Here is a 19,751-nt window from a genome sequence, read left to right as displayed (position 1 = left end):
TCAGATATTTGGCCTGAGGGAAGCAGCACATACTACTTAGTTTCACACAAATATATTAGATATAAATTTATTGAAATAGTAGATGAAACTGCAGTAGATACATTTCTGATAATACACAAGAAAATCAGAGCAGCATTTTACCCTGTGCAGTTTTCTTTGATAACAGTCCCAAACAGAACAGAAAAATAGAAGAATGAGTAGTTAAGGTTTACAAAAAGCTAACCACAAGCAGTATTCTTTTTAATCTAAAGCAGACAAATATTTTTATTTTGTAAAGAACTGGTAAGTGTGCCTGCAAGGGAACAGTAAACATTTCAAGGCTAAAGGGCTTCACAAGTGTATTAATCCAATAATAGGCATAGAGGACACACAGGATATCTGCTGAGCCATGCATGAGCTAATAACACTGGCTGTCAAGACTCCCCTATTAAATGATAACAAAAGGCATCTAGTAAGAGATGGGGAAAATCAATTAACTGGAGAAATGGCAAGAGAAATAAAACACGGCAGCCAAACACTTCTCTATTCAGACATACAAAATGAAGTTTTCTGCACACTTAAAAAGCATAAATGTCACAGTAAACAAAACAAAACAAAAAAGTTCTTTTAAATCAGGTTAACTCTGTAAGGTGTCAAGTACCTGCAGTTCCTGCTGAAACAAAAAGGGACTTGAAAGGAGTTGGCTCTTTGCAGGGTAACCCCCTTTGTTAAACAGCCAATGTAAAGAAAAATCTAGGTTAACCATTTCCAGAACACGGACATTAAGCTGCAATTTTAAAACTTTACTTCTGGTCCAGGGACAGATGTTCTGCAGTCCTCCCCGCTGGCTGCCTGCCTATGTCCTCATGGCTGCACTAAACACGCCTCCCGTGCCAAACTGTGTGGGCACACTCTCAATGAAGATACTAGAGGTAAAAATTGGTCCTCAAAAATAGGCTGCACCCTTTTGCAAGAAATGTTTTCGCTACTCAAAGAGCCCTGTTCCCTGTTTCCCTTCTCTGCCTTCAGCGCCTTTTCTGACCTCTCACAAGTAGCCACATCCCTGGAAATGACACTGTACAACAACAAAAGAAATCACCAAATGAAACACTCTGATGTGGTTCTTACACTAAAGTATAAATGGAGTAACTCCAGACCTACTGAAACTGAAGGTACCATTTTGGAAACACCCCAAAGACTAAAAGGAAATAGGCCAAAAGACACCAGGTTTTCCCCTTTTCCATTCTAGAGTACTCTGCCAGGTTACACATTTCCTTGTCTCTTGATAGCAAAAGCATTTTTGCCCTATCCCTACACTTGAATAGGTAAATCCCACTAATGTTCCTGATATGGTGCAGGCAGAAAAACAAGTAAGCTTCTTCTGAAACCTGCAATTTGGATACGTTTGCAAAGACTGTGGCAAAAACTACTGTCCCTTGAGGACACACCTGTGCCACCAGCAGCAGCATCTTACCTCTCAGTACTGACTTGAGGTTCAGCTTGGCTTGTCGGTGCAGGTCCTCCACACAAGGTGGTCTTGAGGAGGGCAGGAAAACATTTTCCTGCTGGTGCCATGGAGCAGTGTAGTGCACAGTCCATCTACTCTCTTCATCTAGGTTGGAAACAGCTGCAGAGAGAGAAAATAGGAAGAAAATTAAATTCTATTGTAGACAGCTATATCATGAAACCCCACACATACATTTGTCGTGCATCATCTTAAAACAAAGAAGATTCTTTGCCACTGTAGTCCCATCAAAACGCTCTCTAGAACCTCACTTCCCTGACAGTCAAAATCCCTCCTCTCACTTCTTGTCTAAATTTATGTTATGTAGGAAACACCTTTCCCTGTGTTTGTACTTGCTGTTGTATTTACTCGGAACTTGCAACTCTGCTTTCCCCCCTCTAGCCCCTAGCCTTCACAAACGAGATCATTTCCCCATCCCCTGAATCCGCCAGGCACTGTGCGTTGCAGGATAGCTTCCTCTTGCTCAAAGGTGACCCTGGGAATGTGACAGTCACCATGAGAGATTACGACAGGTTCATTTGTATCGGGAAACAACCTCCTCCGACCTCATGTGCGCCCAAACCAGGAACAAAGATTCCAGTGAAGCCAACAAATTAGCTGCTTTCCATTGCCGTGAGTGGAAAGCAGATTTGGACAACAGCAACTCCCTGGGCAAACACTGCTCAGAGCACAACAGCACTGAAGAGGGATTGCTTTGGCCACCTCTTAGCCAATACACACGTGAAAATAAAATACAGACCTTGCTCAAGTTCAAAGTTCCCTACAGACAGTCTAGTAATGAATCAGCCAAAGCATATATTGCTAAGATTTGTTTATCATTTATGCTTCCCCAGAGACAGCCATTACCTTTTGTTTAAAGTTTGCCATCAATAAAAACTTCTACAGTTGAATGGCCTCATCCCTCCGCCCTGTAAACAGTGAAAGGGCAGTTGTGGGGGCATTATTTCAAGATCCCCCAGGCACGCTTTAGCCTGCAGTCAGCTGCACATCCTTGCTTTTAGCTCTCCAAAGCAGAAAAAGCCACTGGCTACAGCTGTGCTGCCTCCCAGGCACCTGCCCTGCCGCCGCCCTGGCCTCGCTGCCAGCTCCACACCTTCCCGTCGCTCTCCTCGCTGCGGTGCTGCCTGCAGCATCACTTGGGGAGGTTTGTCAGATGCCTCTGGGGTAGCAGAGGAGGTGTGTAAACCCAGGAGCAAAAGGCAAGCAACGGCCTCCTGCCATCTGAAAAATGACTCTTTCCCTAACACCACTGTGCATCCGCCGGGACCATTTCAGATGGAAATAATCGGTACCCGTTAAACAAAGTAAGCTACGCCTTTCTTTCCCTTCAACACCTATCCACAGCCTTGGGGCGGGGGCGGGGGGGGGGGGGAGGTTCTGAACTGCCTTTCCTCACTTTTTTTAGCTTAGTATCAGACCTCGAAAAAGGTTTTCGAAGCCCTTCGATTGGTCTCTTCATCTCCGAGGTGTCTTGGTCCTGCATCCCCTCCCCTCTCGCAGACATATTGGCTATGACAGGGCGGACGCGCGTTCCGTCTGTGCCTGCTTTTCCCCTCCTGCCTGCCTGGGAGGTCAAACCTAAATCACGACAAACTGACGAGTCATCACCTACCTGCTCACAGCATCCATCACCCCGATATTACAGGAAAAAAAAAGAGACACGTACAGTCAATGACCTGCCCTTAAAGCGCCCCTCGCCAACCCCTGGCTGAGCAGCGGGCGGGGAGGGGAGGAAGGCTGGGGGAGGTAGAGGAGGAGGGAAACACCAGCCGCCAAGCCCGCTCTCCGGCTGCAGACCCGCCGTACCAAAATTAAAGTTTACTGCTCATCTGAGCAATGGTCATCAAAACTGCGCACATTCGTCAACACCTCTCCCTGCGCAATGTGTCTGTCTTCGTGAATTAAACGAAGAATCGGGATTTTTTAAGCCATTCTGAAACTAGAGCATCTTTAAAGAACAAAACTCGGCTCAGGACAAGCTTGACCTCGGAGGCACAAGCCCGTAGATACCCGGATACAGCCAGGGGCGCCCGACGGGGCCGGGAGGGTGCCCCAGCACACCCGGGACAACCCGCAGCGACACCCGCACGATCGGCCTCGTCACCGACCTGCTCGCTTCACACCCCGAAGTTTGGCTCCTTCAAAACCACCGCGGCAAAAGACCTCAAAAGCAACACCGTCCCCCAAAGCAGAGGTCCTAACGCGCCTCACAAGGCCGCCTCCGCGCATCGCAGAATACTCCACGAAGAAAGAGAGTGAGATAAATCTTAAAAAGAGGCTTCAGGACAGCAGGAGCAAAGCCGAAGGGAACTGCACTTTCCTGCAGGACTCGGCTGCAGAGCGCGCACAACTACTTACTCTTTCTCTTGAAAAGTTTCATGAGAGATTTAAGCTTTGTGTTGATGAAAACCACCATTTTCAAGGTGTTGAACTGCGATCCTGGAGTTTAAATCCCATAGAAAGGAGGAGCTGCAGAAAGGTGACTGTTGTCCAGACTGTTCATACTCTGCACACCAAAGTTCGCTTCTCCGGGCTTCTCCCCTCTGCCTTTCTTTCCCGAAATCACAACTTTAAATCTGTCTAGATCTTCCTGATGCGCGAAACCATTTACAATTCTTTAGCCTGAATTTCTCCTCCTCGCATGTAACCTTGTGGGCTGAAAATACCCAGTTTCAACACGCAAAACAGGAGGAGAGGGGGAAAAAAAAAAAAAAAAAAAAAAAAAAAAAAAAAGGTAATTGCTATTCACGTTTGCACAGGACCAAAAATCAGGCTTTCTTGCTACCCCCGAATTTACTCAGCTCTTCTTCTCATCCTTTCCTCCGCTCTCCAAGTCTGGCTACTCCAGAAAGTCCGAGCTTGCAGGTGACTCCCCTCCTCCCTCCCCACGGCGCTGGCCGGCTCTGCCGGCGGAGCAGAGGGAGATGCCGGCACCTTCCCCCTCCCCGCCCTCCGCACCTCCCCGGGGCCCGGAGGCGGGCGGGCGTCCCCGGGCGCTGCCCCGCAGCCTCCTTCCAGCTGCAAATGAGAGTTACATTTTCGTGCAAATCAGGATGCCCCGCTCTCCCACCGCTCCCATCCTTCCCCCTTTCCCCCTCACACCCCACCCCACCCTCCCCCCCGCCTTTTGTTTTTACCCTCTCGCTCCCACTTTATTAAGGACCCAAGCGCTGCGGTTTAGCTGGCTGCAACATGCAGCCCCCGCTGGGCACTGCCTACCCTTCCAGATCCACCGCTCCCCCCGCAGTCATTGCCATTGCCTGGGACATCAGCCCACTAATTTTACATATTGAATTTCATTCAGTAACGCTCCTAATTTATTCTTATTAGCGTCATCTCAGACCAGATACATGGAAAACAAAATCGAGTTACTTCTGGCTAATAGAGAACCTGTTATTCATCAAATGAAACTTGTGCACAGAGATGAAATAGCCCAGCTTTTTGAGATGCGCATTATATCCTCATGCCTTCAAAAAAATTTATCTGTACAGAGGTCCACAGCCATCCTTCCTAGGAACGAACTGTAATTTTGCAGAAGTTAAAGAGAAAATGCTAAGCACCAAATCAATGTGCTCAGCAGGGCATGCCCTTCGCACAATGTTCAGGCTCAAGAAGCAAGCCCTCCCGCACAAAGCAAGCTTAGGAAACCCCCTCGGGTTAACAATGAAAAGGATTTTTTCCTCAGGAAAAAGAAAAATGCCAGCAGCAGGGGGCTCAGACTGACCCCAAAGCTGCAGCAGGATCCAGTCCTCTGGACTGCAGCATGTAAGAAGCAGATGCTCCACAGGGACTTCACTCCAAGTTTCACCAAATGGCTGAGACTCAGCAATGCGCAGACTGTAAACAAAGTGTCTCCATCATTGTCTTGAACACACTATTATGAGCATTTTATCACTATTTTCAAAACCCAGAGGTTTTACAATTACAACGTGGGTCTGGCACCAAACCTGCCATTAGCAGCAGGTCTGAAATTTTCAGCAGCTGCTGGTCCAAGAGACATTTTGACTGGCTCATCTCTGCCAAAGGGACAGAAGACCACGGTGCCATAGCAGCAATAGCAGGGAAGGCACCTCTGCTTTTGCATTGATTTCCATCAAGCACCTTACACAAAAAATGACCCTGGCATCAACCTCTGATAACAAGATAACTATTTAGTGTTGTTTTTTTAGAAAATCACATATACAATAATTACTCCCATTAGGAATTTGCCACCACCCCATACATCATTAAAACCACTTTAAATCCACACTTGCTGGACACACTCTGGAGGCGAGCGCAGAACAACTCCATTTCTAACTCCAGCAGCGTTGCCATCCAAGACCAAACCCAGAACGTGGTAAGTCCTTTTTTAGTGTGGTGGTGATCTTTTTTAGGATGTAGGAACTGCCTCTGTAAGTGGGAAGGGGAACTACCATGCATTTGCACAGGGGAAGGTGACAGTTTCAAGCTAGCATGTGAGGAGACTGAGCTACTAGAAATGAGACAGATTCGCCCTGAGGTCTTTATGGCACCTCACAGAGGCTTGCAAGCCCTGGGAAGCAAGACTTTGTTCCCTTTTCATCATCAAGCCCCTGTGTATCATCATGATCTGGGTACTTCAGACGGCTCAGCCTTTCCCCATTTCACCATGGGCTGCAAGGTGTGCCCAGTCCAGTGCTGCTCTTTGTTACTGGATCCTCAACCCACCCTGAAGCATTTTTTTCTGCCTGGGAAGAAGAGCCTGATCACTGTCCTCAAGCCTGAACTGCAGCAAGGAGGCAGCTATTCAAATCCAGTAACAAACAATGAATAAGATGAGGTCTGCCTTTCACCCTCAACAGCTTTTGCTTCCACCTTCCCTCAGGTCATGCTGACAAACAGCTCAAACATCAAAAATGGCTACCAAGAGGGGATACCTCAAAGGAAACACCAGTTGGCTACTTGTATCTGCATCTCTCAGAGTTGGCACTAGGTCAACAACGACCAAAAACTCTCCCCCACTTGAGACAAACCCATTGGCTTCCATGAAATTCAACGTGTTGTTTCAACCCAGCTTTTTTAAAACGCTTTTCCTGTTACAAGAAATTGCCACCACAATTGGCTTCCAATGGCAGTTCTCTTAGAGCTGAATGCATCAAATAAGTGTGATTTTTCTCCACAGCCTGCCTCTCTGCGTTGAGAGGAGAAGGAAAAGATGGGGCAGTTTGAGAAAATTTATATTGTAGTCACCATGCAAACAGATAAAGGACTTTAGGCTCCAACGTTGCCAATCCAGCAAGTGAAACCACAAAAAAAAAACCCACCAAACAACAACAAACCCACCTAAAATTACCTTGATAGAAAAAATTTAAAAGTTTGTTAAAGCCGGACAAATCTGGCATGAACAATACGTGTGCACACACTGTCGTATCAGTTCTTTAAAAGCAAATGACTCAGAGACTGGTAGCAGACTGGGGAGACCTTGCTCTGACACACACCCTACTTCACCTTGGACAAGTTAATATTAACCCACTGCCTCAGTTCCCACATCCTTACAAGCAGGGACCACACTCACTTGCCGCCACACAAGGAATACTGAAAAAACAGCAAAGATTTTGAGCAAATGCTAATTCTTGGTTCGTATCAGATGGGGTTGTTAACCAGGTTAAAGTCTGGCCCAGAAGAATCTCCTTCCTAACTAACAAGTCAGAGATCGAATCAAGGAAAATGAGAGACACGGGGTGCAGTGCCAAACAGCACGCTCAAAATCATGAATGTGTAACACGCTCATTAGCAAAACTGTCACTTTTTTCACATTATAATAGTTCTTATCCCTGAGTGGTTAAACTGCTTTTAATTTCTAGTAGAGGCCACGTGCATCCAGAAAAGAAGTATGAGTGGCTGCTTGTGCATGGCGTGCCTGAAACGCTGCAGCCATTCCTTCACTCCTCTCCCTGCTCTCTCCCCTCTTTAGAGGGGCTTTCCAGCTGACCTGCTCTGTGACAGCCATCTGGGACAGCCACCCCTCCACATTCACGGCAACATAAAACATCGGCGCCTGTGAAACAATCTGGAAATCGTCGGCTTCCATGGAAATATTTCGAGCCAGCCCCTGGGGGGAGGGGGGCTCTCCTGTCCAGCCCCCATTCACAACCCAATGCCCTGAACCCTGCTGCACCAGTGCACAAGATCCGTTGGAGAACTCGCAGCTTTATAAAAAGGCAAATGTTGAAATGGGGCAAACTTGAGTTGTTCGTAACCACAGCTGGAGCAGCTGCCCAGCAGCAGCGCCAGCGGCAGCTGTCCGTCAGGGACACTAACGAATTGGTAAGAACCAACCATTCTCCCTCCTACTGCTGCTCATCAGCCCATGCACATGTGCAGTACAACATTTAGGAAATACTAAGTTTAAAAAAGCCCAACCAAATAAAACACAAGAATAGTTAAAGCAACCCATTCCTGCTCCCTCCCACAAGTCAAGACAAATGTTACCACCTACTTTCATGAAGGAGAGGTAAACCCAACACACATATCAAGTTCATGAAAGGACTGATGCAAACTACTATGTATCATCATTTCAAAACCTAAACGTTAAGTTGTAAGCCTTTGTGACTTTATTCAGGCAATGGAAAAATCCTCCATCAAACAACTGTATAGCACTGATGACATTTTAAGAGGAAAGAAAAAACATAGAACTGGGCTGCGAACTGCACCATGAGACCTCTTCCAGCGAGTCTCTGTTCAATAAGCAAAAGGGAAAGTAGAAACATTGGCAAGCAGATGTACTCAAAACAATTAAATCAATGCCTTTGCTTTTTACAGACACGTCAATCACTCGCTCGAAATAAGTTTCCACTGTGCCACGCTCCAGCAGCTCACATGGGGATGCGCAGGGAAGGAGCTGTTGGAGGGCAGTTGTTTACAGCATGTGTGCAGGGATGGGTCCATGCAGGATGCGCTCGGGATGGCTCCCTGCCACCCCTGTCCACTCCCTCTGAGCGGCTGCGGTGTCCGGAGGGGAGCAGCTATGGGACTGACCCCCGAGCACCCCCTCCCCAGGCTTGGCAGAGGCACCCAGGTCTCTGCAGGGCAAGCTTGAGCCTGAGGAGGGTTCGAAACCCCTTCCTGCGGGTCACAAGGCTCCTGCCTGGCTCAGACCAACACCACCTGGCCTTGAGAGCTGCGCCTTTACTTCTAGGTGAGACTTCTGTCGTTAAGAAGCATCAAGCACCTGAGATAAGAAATGATGAATGTCTCAAGTGTTTTCAAAACTCACGCCCAAGCTTTATGCCGGTTCCGGCCACCTTCACCTATGCCATCAACCACTTGCTGGTGCTTAAACGGAGTTGAAGTCACCCCTGTAGACCACAGGAGTCAATAATTTATGGTCAGAAGGGGTTTCTCCCTCCCTCCAGAGCCAGTCCTGGCTGGCCCTCTCCCTGCATCTTTCAGGAGAACAAAAGTGCTCCCTCCACAAAGGCCGTCCCAGGCGGCACCGCATTCAGCTGCCCTCCTGTCTCCAGCACAGCTCACTCACAATGGCCTCTTTCAAGGCAACCTCGGCCTTGGTGAAGCGCGATACTTCCCTGACTACTGAGAAACGGCAATTAAACCTGGGATCAGGAGGAAAAGGAGGATCAGAGTGCACGGGGGAGAGGGAACAAAGGAAAACCAGTATTTTATCCCAAAGCCACAGCACAAAAAGCCAAGAAGGACCCGTGCCCCAGCGGAGTGGCAGGGGAGCAGAGGGCACTGGGCCTGTCTCCGCACAGGCACTTGCAGAGCAGGTACTGCTCCAGAGAGGGTACCCCGGCAGCGCCTGCCTTTATCCACACTCACAAGGGATTATGGCTGCAGGCTCTGGGAAAGGGGCTGCCCGGCGGGGGCAGGGGGAAGAGGGAGGAAGATGAGAAGGAGATGCAGCACGACCTAAGCCAGAGAGGACAGAAAAGCAGCAGACTGATTGATCTGATGATCCTATTTAGGTCACAGCACAATAAAGCTAATTCATTCCTTCGACGATTCAAAACATCTTTCCACAGGATCCTCTGTCATGCAAACACATCACCAGAGAGAAAAGGGAACATTTGGGCAGGGCTGCCTGCAGACAAAGCAGCAGTTTCTTTTGGTTAGACCATCTCTCCACACACTGTAACTGCAGGCAGGAGAGCAGAAAACATTTAGCAAATGCAATTTTGTTTCATGGGTTTGTTTTAAATTGCAGGGCACAATCCTTTTTTCCTTTGGCCATTCCTAAACCCCAGCTAAGCTAATGTCAGCTTCCAGAAGGATCCTTTTCTCTCTCCCCCTCGGACGACCCTTTTAAAATGCCACCAGGAAATACTCTCAATTTAAATTCCAAATCCATCTCAATTCTCCTGTGCTGCAGCTTATCCTGAAGACTGATCAAAAAAGGCTCAGCAAGTAACTTAGTCTGCAAAATCTTGACTCTTACTTGCCCTAATAATGTACCATAGAGAAGATGCTTCTTTTCTGAATTAGTGATGGAAAAAATACCAGGCAGATAAGTTTGCACAAGTCTCCGCATCAATTCATCCTGTAGGACTCGGAGCGAAACCAACAAAACCAGACTGCAAAAATTCCACTTCTGAACTTCTGTCCCAAACCGTCTCCCTGTTCAGCCTGTAATTCCATCTTTGGCAGCTGTGCACTTGTGGATCCACACTAATATCCAACAGACATCTTCAACTAATCTCAGTCTGCATCCGTCTTACAGGCATCCTGAAGGGGACACGCTCCCCACTCATTTCACTTATTTAAAGGTCACAGAAAGAATTCTTGTAGCCTATCTCCATCTCCCCACCCAACATTGCTCTTTGGCATACTTCTACTTATACATGGATTAGCCTGGTATACAGAGGCGGCAGATTCTTCTTTTTTTCTTCTTTCTGCTGACTCTTAATAAACTCAGGGTGAGTTGCATTTAAGCGTGGAGACACCCTCTCTTAAAATTAGGCCAGTACATCCTCGAAGAACTTTCCAATCCTTAAATGAAATAAATTAAGCTCCTTGGAAAATAGCAACCTTCATACGATCATGTAACTGCTCATGCCAAAATCAAGCACCAAGCACTCACTCACTGTCTCACACAGCAACTTGAAAAAAAAAAATTGCTTCTTAGTCAGAAACTTTCACAAACTTCACCTGAAAATGTATCTGCACAACACAATAGTAAATTGGTAAGTAAAAGCTAAGGACATTTGGTATCATCCCTAAAGCCCTAAGATTTTCGACAAAATCTGAAAACCTGGGCACGTTCCAATCAAATAATGGCACAACCTGCCCTGAAAAACAATATTCTCCTAAAGTAAGGCATATAACAGTCACCTAATAATTATGTTGCTGTGACGTGTTCTACACTCCTAAGAAAACAACCAAACCAACATCTGTACAACAGCATCTCCAGAGAATGTCTTTGGCTGGCTGTGGGTGTGTGGATCTCAGACATGATCAAATACCAACAGAATTTGAAAAAAAATTTTAAGATTATATTGTGTGGTCAGCATCTTCTTATTAGAAGTTCTCAAGAAAGCCAAATGAAAGGATAGTCTTCTAAATTCACACTGCTAACCCGTTTAACTTTCAAATTTTAATGTGATACCAACTTAAAATTTTATTATCACCTGTTTGATTAAAAGCATCAGAGATGCAAACATCCTTGTTATCAATCACACACAATCTAGCAGCCCAAACCTCACAACATGCTGTGGTCAGTCAGTGTCAACAGCTGAATAGTTACATTTCTTTGGATCGCTAGCGAAACGCATCTAACCGTTCAAATCATGCTACTGTGAAAAAGGTGCCTTGCCACCAGGCAAGAAAACACTAGTGAGCACATCAACTATCACGATTTTTAATATTGTGCTAATGGTTTCAAAAAATAAGTATGTGGGGGCACTAAGCAAACAACAGGCATCACTGTTTACTTCTTCAAAAGGTAACCCCTCGAAAGATTAAAAAAAACCAGAGATTCTCTCCCCTCCTGCATTCAGTCTGCCATTTCTGCCTCCATTTCCTGCCAGAAAGGGAAAGGAGTAGATCCCTACTTTGTTCTACAGGATCCCTACTGCAGATAACTACACCTTTCCATATTTTAGAAAAACTAATTATTCCCCGCTATGGCTGCAGAACTTCAGAAAACCGATCAAACAGTAAAGTTGTAACAGGACAAGGGGTTTAACATACACCATTTAAAATGAAAGATACCATTTTTAATTGCAAAAACGTCTCTTTTGGTATCCTTGATTTCCCCACTTAGCACAAGATATAAACTGCAGAAAAGTTTGTATTTTGTTGAAGTTGGAAAAGTTGAAGGAGAGGGGTAAGTGAACAATTTGAGACAGCTGATACTAGTTTTAAAAATATTTCTTCAAGTACTTTCACTATTTGTATCTGAAAACCTTTGAAAGTGTGCAGTTATGGAACCATCACCCCCACTCCAGCTCCAAACAGATTACACATTCTGTAACCTGACATCACATCTTTGGAGTAACCTTCTTCCAGTGGGGGACTCTCACTTGAAGTCAAATTAAACACAAACCTGCATCCACAATTCAGATCAACACTGCTTACACTAAAACTACCAACATATTTTTGAAAGAACTTCTAAACGTATCATCCTGCCACTAGGAGATACACTGCAACTCGGGGATTTCCAACACTTGATCGGAGACTGGAGACACCACACAAACAAATACAGAGACAACTACGCAGGGCCTAAAAATAAATTTCTATGCAGAAATACCATGGGTTTTCCAGCCCAGACAATAATCTTGCAATAATCAACTGTCCTGCCTAGGTCTGTCATTCCTGAAACTTCCCAGTAGCTGTTATTAAGACAATAGTAAGAATAAGGCAAAGAAATAGCAATAGTTAACTAGTACTAAGCAAACAACCCTCCCATCTCAAGATAGTTGATAACCGTGTATCTCAGGGGCTGCATTTTTAAACTAGGCACAATAATCCAAATTCAACTTTGGTTTACAGATCTGTCCAGAGGACAGCATTTTACATTGCAAGTTACTGAGAAAAGAGAAGCCCAATTTAAAAATAGTCTGGAAGAGTCAGGTGGGAAAGTTCCCACCAGCTCCAGAGCAGGGCTGTCCCCTGGACTAGAAGATTCAGCTCAAACATAGAGGAGGAGGTGGGAGACTAATAACATGGTCAATGTGAATAAAGTTTACCCTCAGGAAACCCAATCAATAAAACCACAGTTATGTTTTCCCAAAATTATTCTGCAGCATGCAGCATGCGTGAAAAGCCTCTTCCTTTTTCCTGTCTTTGTGGGTAACGATACAAGCACTTCTAGACTTTGGCACCCTTTAAGGATGCTGCAATGCAGCACTAAAACTTCAATCCCAGTCCACTTGAGTTAGACAGAAGCTAACAGGATCTCTGCTTTGCCAAAATGACAGGAATCACCTAAGCTGATGCACACCAAAACTCAGTTTACATTTTTGTTTTTAAACCATGGCTGGTTTGAAGAACACAGTCAAAACTACAACCATTAAAAGTATCTGACATATCCCACAATGTCCAATATTCTGTACAGAGCATACACCCTGCTCCACCAAATGAGGAAATTATAACACTGTGTTCACACATGCTTTGCAAACGTCTCTATGTCAGGACAATTCATATCCTGCTCCTCCAGATTCATTAAACTTAACGGGACAAGGTAGCATCATACACAGGAAAAAACTCGCGCTTACTGGACTTACTTCAGCTACCTTTCATGAAAGAGTTTCTTTTACTCTGATGCTATTAATTATTTAACCTAACACTGCTACCACCATCTGCTTGGGGACCTGCTTGCACCTGCCAAACAGCAGCCCACTGCCCCGGTCTAGCCATGCCATCCATGCCATCGTCTTTGTGGCAAAAATCTGAAAAACAAAAGGAGGACCAGGCTGATTAAAAGTCAATACTGAGAACAACCTTCAGGGATCATTCAGTCAGGAGAGGTGCCAAACCTGCTTTGGAGACGCTACCCAGCTACAAGTTTAATTGCCCTCCCTGGAATAGATCTTGAAACTGCAGAGAAATGGTTTTATAAACCTCTGTGGATGCTTTTGGGCAATAACAAAGGTGCTCTGCAGCCCTTGTGCGTAAAAACTTCACTGTAAACTCCTTGTCAAAGCACTCAAAGGACAGCAGACAAACAAATGACAACACTGAACCAGAGGATGAGAAGTTGTCCCGTAGTCATTGTGGTCAGATCAGAAATCAGACGGATGGGGGATAAGACCTTTGGGATGAGCAGCACGCGGCCACTGACCCCTCGCAGAGCGGGTAGCTGAGCGCTCCCGCGGAAAAGGCATCACACTTGGATAATTTGCCTTTCAACCACGATATTTACAAGCCTTTCTCTCTTTTCCAGAAGCCTAGTCTCCAGTGACACCAGTTCATGCTCAGCTGATGGGGACAAGCCCTCACTAGTAACCTAGATGGTTGCCAGCATATTGAAAAACAACTTCCAAACAAAAGCCAGGGGCTGCAGCCTAACAGCCACGAGCAGTGCTTTGGGGAATTCGGCCTTTAAATTAGTAATAGTCAGGCCACAGCCAGCCTGCCTGCCTACGCACAGAAGACACAGGGAGGCTGATTAAGTGCCCTTCTGCTGTGACTGGAGTAGTGGCATCGTGGGGTTTCGCATTTATTTTCTTCCAATGATGCCAGGTCAAAACTGGTCAGTTCACATGTCAGGCGCTGTTTCTGTAACTGCTGTAATGGCAGGCACCGCTTGCAATCCAAAATTCAAGCTGTGTCTTTCCAATCATACATCATCCCCATAATCCAGATCCCACTGCAGTGTATCACAGCACCAATTGAGATATCACGGCGATGAGCCACTTAAAGCATTTTTCTGATTAAAAAAAAAAAAAAACCACCAAGAAAACAACCCCCTCTGCCCCAATTTCTGCTTAGGCATAAGAATGTCACCATTACTGTTTGTTTTGCACCACATATTTGTAGAATAGATCAGACCCCGTCTATCTTTCAACGGCTTATTAATAATTTCTTAATTATGCAGTCCTTGTGTGTCCTTTTGTGCTTTCCAATACAGTTTGAAAAATGGGTTTAGGGTGTTTTTTTTTTTTTAACAATCCATTAATTAAAACAAAAGCTGTGCCCCCCCTCTTTTTTTTTTTTTTTTAAATAACCAATCTCTCCCAATCCCAGCTCTTCTGAGACATTTAGGAAATGTAAGCAAAATGCCATCTGTTGGCAGTGAGGTGGGACTAAGCCTTTAATGTTGAAATACTCACTTTAGAAAACCTAAGCAGGCAGATTTAATCGACTGACAAGATTGGGTTCTCTGAATCACTGCATATTCCAGGTCCAGTCCTGGCTTCCTTTCACATCATTAGACCCATTTCTATTCCATCTGCCATTAACTCATTGCTTTCTTTCTACAAAAGCAACGAGTTGCCCTTGGGTGTTCCTCCTACCAAAACTGCTGCCCCTTTATCGCCTTAAAAATTCCAGCATGGGGCTTTGCTTACCTTCCTAAAGAGGGGTGAAGGGGAAGAGAGAGCAAATAAACTCAAGGCAGACCTTGGGCGGGTTATCTGTCTTTGCACATATCATATCATTTGTCCCTGCTGCAGGTGCCCGCCTGCAGGCCAGCGGCTGCCCGGAGACAGGCGACGGCCGCCCTGCCGAAGGAGCTGCTCTACAGACTGTGATAATTTCAGTCTGGGGGTGACAGGAGAGAAGTCACTGCATGTGTACTCCCAAGCTGCACCTGCTGCCCGACTGAATTGCCATGCATCCACTGAGAGTGGCTGCTGCCCTCTCACAGCACGAAAATAAAAGAGAAAAAAAAAAATTGAGGGCAGCTTTCTGAAGTCTCACTTTCAGGAACAGCATCATTCAACATCCCACAAGGTAATCTGATGCCAGGTACATGCAGCGGCCAGTCCACTACAGTTTGTTTTTTCTGTAGGCATTTTACACCAGCTAACCCACCTGTGTCAAGGTTCTTATTTTTCACTCTAAGAAGGCCAGTTCTGCTCAAGACTTTCCATTGTTCTCTAAAAAGATGACACACCTACAGCAAAATTGCATAAAGTATAAAAATCAGCAAGTTTTGTCCTCCTTTTGGCTCTTCCAGCCTATCTCCCGTGAGAAGTGATTCCAGGCAGCACAGGCACATCCATCGGCACAGCAAGCAGACAAAGGAAGACGGCCACGTGCCAGCAAGGCTGCCTTCTGCAAATTACCAAACAAATTCAGCACCAACTCACACAGCAGTACTTTCACAAATACTCAGTCACCATGCAAGGCACAATCCTTTCTATTCAAATCCCTCTCACTTTTAAATACAATAATTTAGCATAGGGAAGAAAAATACAGATTCTTTATAAAAATCAGATCTCAGCAGGAAGCTCCAGGCACCCGATCATTCTGAGATTCATCCTCTGAAGACACCACTCTGCCAGTTCATTTTCTATTTTCTACCAAAGTAGCCTTCACTGCACTCCGCTGTCTCCCATATGGTTAACATGAATGCGGCAATTAATATGCAATTAATAAAATGGTGTGATCAACTGCTTTTGTTCACAGCAGCAGCTGGTCTGCATGTCAGAGCATAATTAGACAAATTAAGATGTACCACTTTTGTTTGTGGATGAAGTGACAGCATTGCTCATGCTTACATGTCACTAAGCCTATTGGCATTTGGGATTATTTTAAACATGTCTTTTTTTATTAACACTATAAGGTATCAAGAAGCCAGATTTATATACCGCCAGCTGCAATGCCAGCAAAGCACAAGTTTGCTTTACCAAGACCAACCGAGACTTAAGGAGAGGTGATATATTTCAGAGAATGAGTGTGCTTTCACTTAAAAGTATCACAGGCTGTAGTACAGAGTGAGTGGCTACGGACAGGGACAAAAGCAGAGTTGATCTACAACTGTGTCAAAGCAGAGGTTTGAAAATCTTGAGGATCAAGAAGCATGTATATTTTTCAATGATTTGTCATTGGATTAGGGCAGGGAAACAATAGAAGGCTAAATATCTGTTGTAATCTATCAGACTTTTAATACCATTTCCTTTAAAAGGCATTAATTGGCCTATGCAGGAGCCATATGGAAGAAAAGGGGTTTCAGGGACAGTCTTGAGCTCTTTGAGCGCTGAGAGCAGGAGCAAACCCACCCCTGTCCTGCCAGGGCACAGGGCCAGGAACCACAGCACCAGCTCCAAGCACCAGCAAACCTAGGTGACCTGGATCCCCCAGTAGGCAGAGGTGCTTGCGGTGGCTGGCAGCAATGCTCTGCCAGCCTGGTCCCCCCAGGTCTTGCCACAGGAGCTGCCATCCAGCAGCCTGACCCCTTTGCCTCTGAGGGGTCCCCCAGTGGGAGCCCTTGTCCCCTGCGGAGGCTGGACACCCTTTTCTGGTTGTCCCTCACCAGCAGTATGCTGCACAGCCCATACTGCTCCCTCTGAGCACAACATAGAGGTCATTATACCCACCATGTAAATGGCAATATACTGTTTTAATCATCGCTTTACCACCTACCACAGGCTCTGCAAAAGCAGCGTGCAGGTTACCTACATTCAAATTGGGGCAGCACATGCCATACACAAAGCATCGAACACAATACTTGAGAAAAAAAACAGGGAAAGGACACTGTGTGAGGAGCAGTTGGCACAGGAAAAATAAGGGAGTAGCAAGGAAGCCTTTGGAGATTTTCACATTTAGTAACAGTTAACAAGAAAAGACAAGTCACCAGGAGGATTTCTGCTGCAGGAGGGCTGCAAACATGCCACACAAGCCTTCTACCATCATAAACTAGGCACACAACTTGACTCAGGAGATGGCTGGAGGTCACTGATCTGCGGAGTCCTGGAAAATGGGCTCCAAAAGGGATGACATGAATATCTGCCTTGTTAATCAGAGAATTTGCTTCTCTACTCCTCCAGCACAAGAAAATGCACTGCAGCTATAAAACCTAGTTACCTTTTATCACTTCATCTCAAACTGTTGTCCTGGGGGAGGGTGGGAAACAAGTAAGAAACATGGCATAGTAAAAATGGATTTTGATAATGCTGCCATAATCTGTTTCTGATTGCTAGTGTAACTCCATTAGCCAGGCTGATAAATGCACCGCTTGAAATGCTTGTGCCTTTTCTGTGGAGTTTCACATCTCTATGCTGTGTTTCAGCTTCAATCAGATATGACTCTGATTTTCTTATAGCACTCAAAACCATTTCTTGACTTTACTGCTTTAGATAAAGCAACTCCCAGGAAGACCTGCAAGCATACTGTACCCACCATCCACAAACCCCAGGAGTTTTAATCAAATTAAGCACTGAAGAGCCTGTTCAGTCTACCATTAACCACCATCCTCAACCACAGGCTTACAGGCTTTTCAATCTCACCTGTTTCACATGTGGATTTGCACTTACGTCGCTCCACCTCCTTAATTACAGCAGATGCTCCCTGCTCCAATTGCCAAAAACACTACACAAAAGAGGTCTCTGAGCTCCCTACTTTTTCAGACTCCTCCACATGCACCTGAGTGATGTTAATGAGCTCCATATTAAAACCTCCCTGCCTCTTCCTTGCGCTCCTGAGTGCCACACACAGCTTCTTGTCTGCTCACACGCAGAGACGAATACAGGAAACATGCACCACCAGCACCTCCTTGCCACAGCGAGGGCAAATTCACATGTAGCAGCAAGCAGCCAGGCCAGCAAAGCCTTTTCTTTTGGCAAGGCAACAGAGCAAGGCCTTCATACTCACGTTACAGATTCACTTATTAAGTGTTCTACAGCATCCCAACATCAATCTCTTTTTACCCAGTATATTCCAAACACTTCTTCATCCCCCCCTTCATCCACAATGCTCTCACATCTGACTCTCAAACGGGCTTATCAGCTGCACAGCAACAGCACAGGAGACCAAGAGCTGGACCTCCATGGCTCAGCCAGAAAAGGACAGGTGGGGAGGCTTGTTCTCTACGGCACACACAGGGAATGTGCAGCAAAATGAGCCAAAAATGCAAGACGCATACTGAAATGCCCACTAGAAGAGTTGTAACTTATCCAAGACTTGAAGTAATTTTGTACAAATGGACACATTTCTTTGCAAGGTTTCGGTGTTTTGTTTTGGCCAAATGAACAAAACTTCCAAGAACACTCAGGCATAAGATAAGTCCTTGCTAAGAACACAAAGAGAAAATGGGAATAAACACTTTTTTTTTTCAGACACACAGTAAAAATTATACTCAAGTTACTTTGTCTTTTCAAAAGAAACCAGTTCCCGGCTTTATCTGATGCGATCTGATATGTCAGCTGTTACTGTGTGAGAAGGATGCAGCAGATAAAGCTGGGAGCGAGGCTGGCCGGTCACTTGCGTGAGGCTCTGTAAGTAGCTGTCCCAGCCATTCAGCGCAATAGACTGAGCCCTTCTGTCACTTTGGGAATGAAGGGCCACAAAGGCTTGCTCAGTGCTCTGCACGGCCTGGGATTTGTAGACACGGAAAGCGATTCAGTCTTTGTTTCACACTGCTAAATGAGAAGGCAAAGGATGAATCTATCCAAGTTGCAAAGATTCTGTTGTGTTTTTATACATATATATAAATAAATAAAAAATCCTTTAATTGGGTAATTCAAATCTCTTCGCTACCAGAAGAGAAACCTGGAAAAAAAAGTCGTAGCTTAGTAAATAATAAAATACCCAACTTGGTTCAGAACATCCCACTCATTTATAAATAATGTAGTTATTCTTTCAAATTTTATATGTTTTTCACAAAACACACATCACACAGAAAGGTCTTAGCTTTACAGATAAGACAGGGCTGTTGTCCTTAGAAAGCGCAATGAATGAAAGAAGAAAGCATTCTTTCATGAGCTAGCAGGCACAAAACACTGAGAAAAAATCCCAATAACTGAAGCTACTGTTTAACAAATATTAAAAGTAACCTGATACTGTCATTGGCTCTCTCCCATATCTGTAAAAGAAAGAAAAAACCTCCAGAATCCTTACCAAAACTTTAACACCACAAAACGCCGACAGATGCCACAGTTTAGCTAGGTTAGCAACAGCATACCACATCTTTAAACTCCGAGAATTCGATAAAATACGAAGCAGCAATGGGAACCACAAGAGGCAGGCGATGCTCTAACCCAGAGGAGGTGACAGCCTCCCACAGCAGCAGTGACTGCCAACAGCCTCAGACTCCAGTTCAGCAGGCATTTAAACCAAACCAAACAAAGCCCTTCACATTTCTCCCAAAGCTGGTCATTCGAGGATCTCA

At 45.4% G+C, this 19,751-nt stretch overlaps 1 protein-coding gene across 3 annotated transcripts in view; it reads right to left on the bottom strand.

The window, feature by feature from the left end:
- The window catches only part of NHSL1 (NHS like 1), a 180,408-nt gene that overhangs the window by 47,230 nt on the left and 113,427 nt on the right, over positions 1 to 19,751 (bottom strand). For all 3 annotated transcript variants that reach the window (XM_086461188.1, XM_086461189.1, XM_086461190.1), the window contains exon 2: positions 1,454 to 1,606. In XM_086461188.1, the coding sequence (XP_086317314.1) occupies positions 1,454 to 1,606 (153 nt within the window). The remainder of the gene's footprint in view (positions 1 to 1,453; positions 1,607 to 19,751) is intronic.

This window comes from Leptosomus discolor, chromosome 2 (genome assembly GCF_034619465.1).
Source record: "Leptosomus discolor isolate bLepDis1 chromosome 2, bLepDis1.hap2, whole genome shotgun sequence".
In the NCBI taxonomy this organism is placed as follows: Eukaryota; Metazoa; Chordata; class Aves; order Leptosomiformes; family Leptosomidae; genus Leptosomus; species Leptosomus discolor.
The sequence above is the reverse complement of the archived record's forward strand: the minus strand, read 5'-3'. Positions and strand labels throughout refer to the sequence as shown.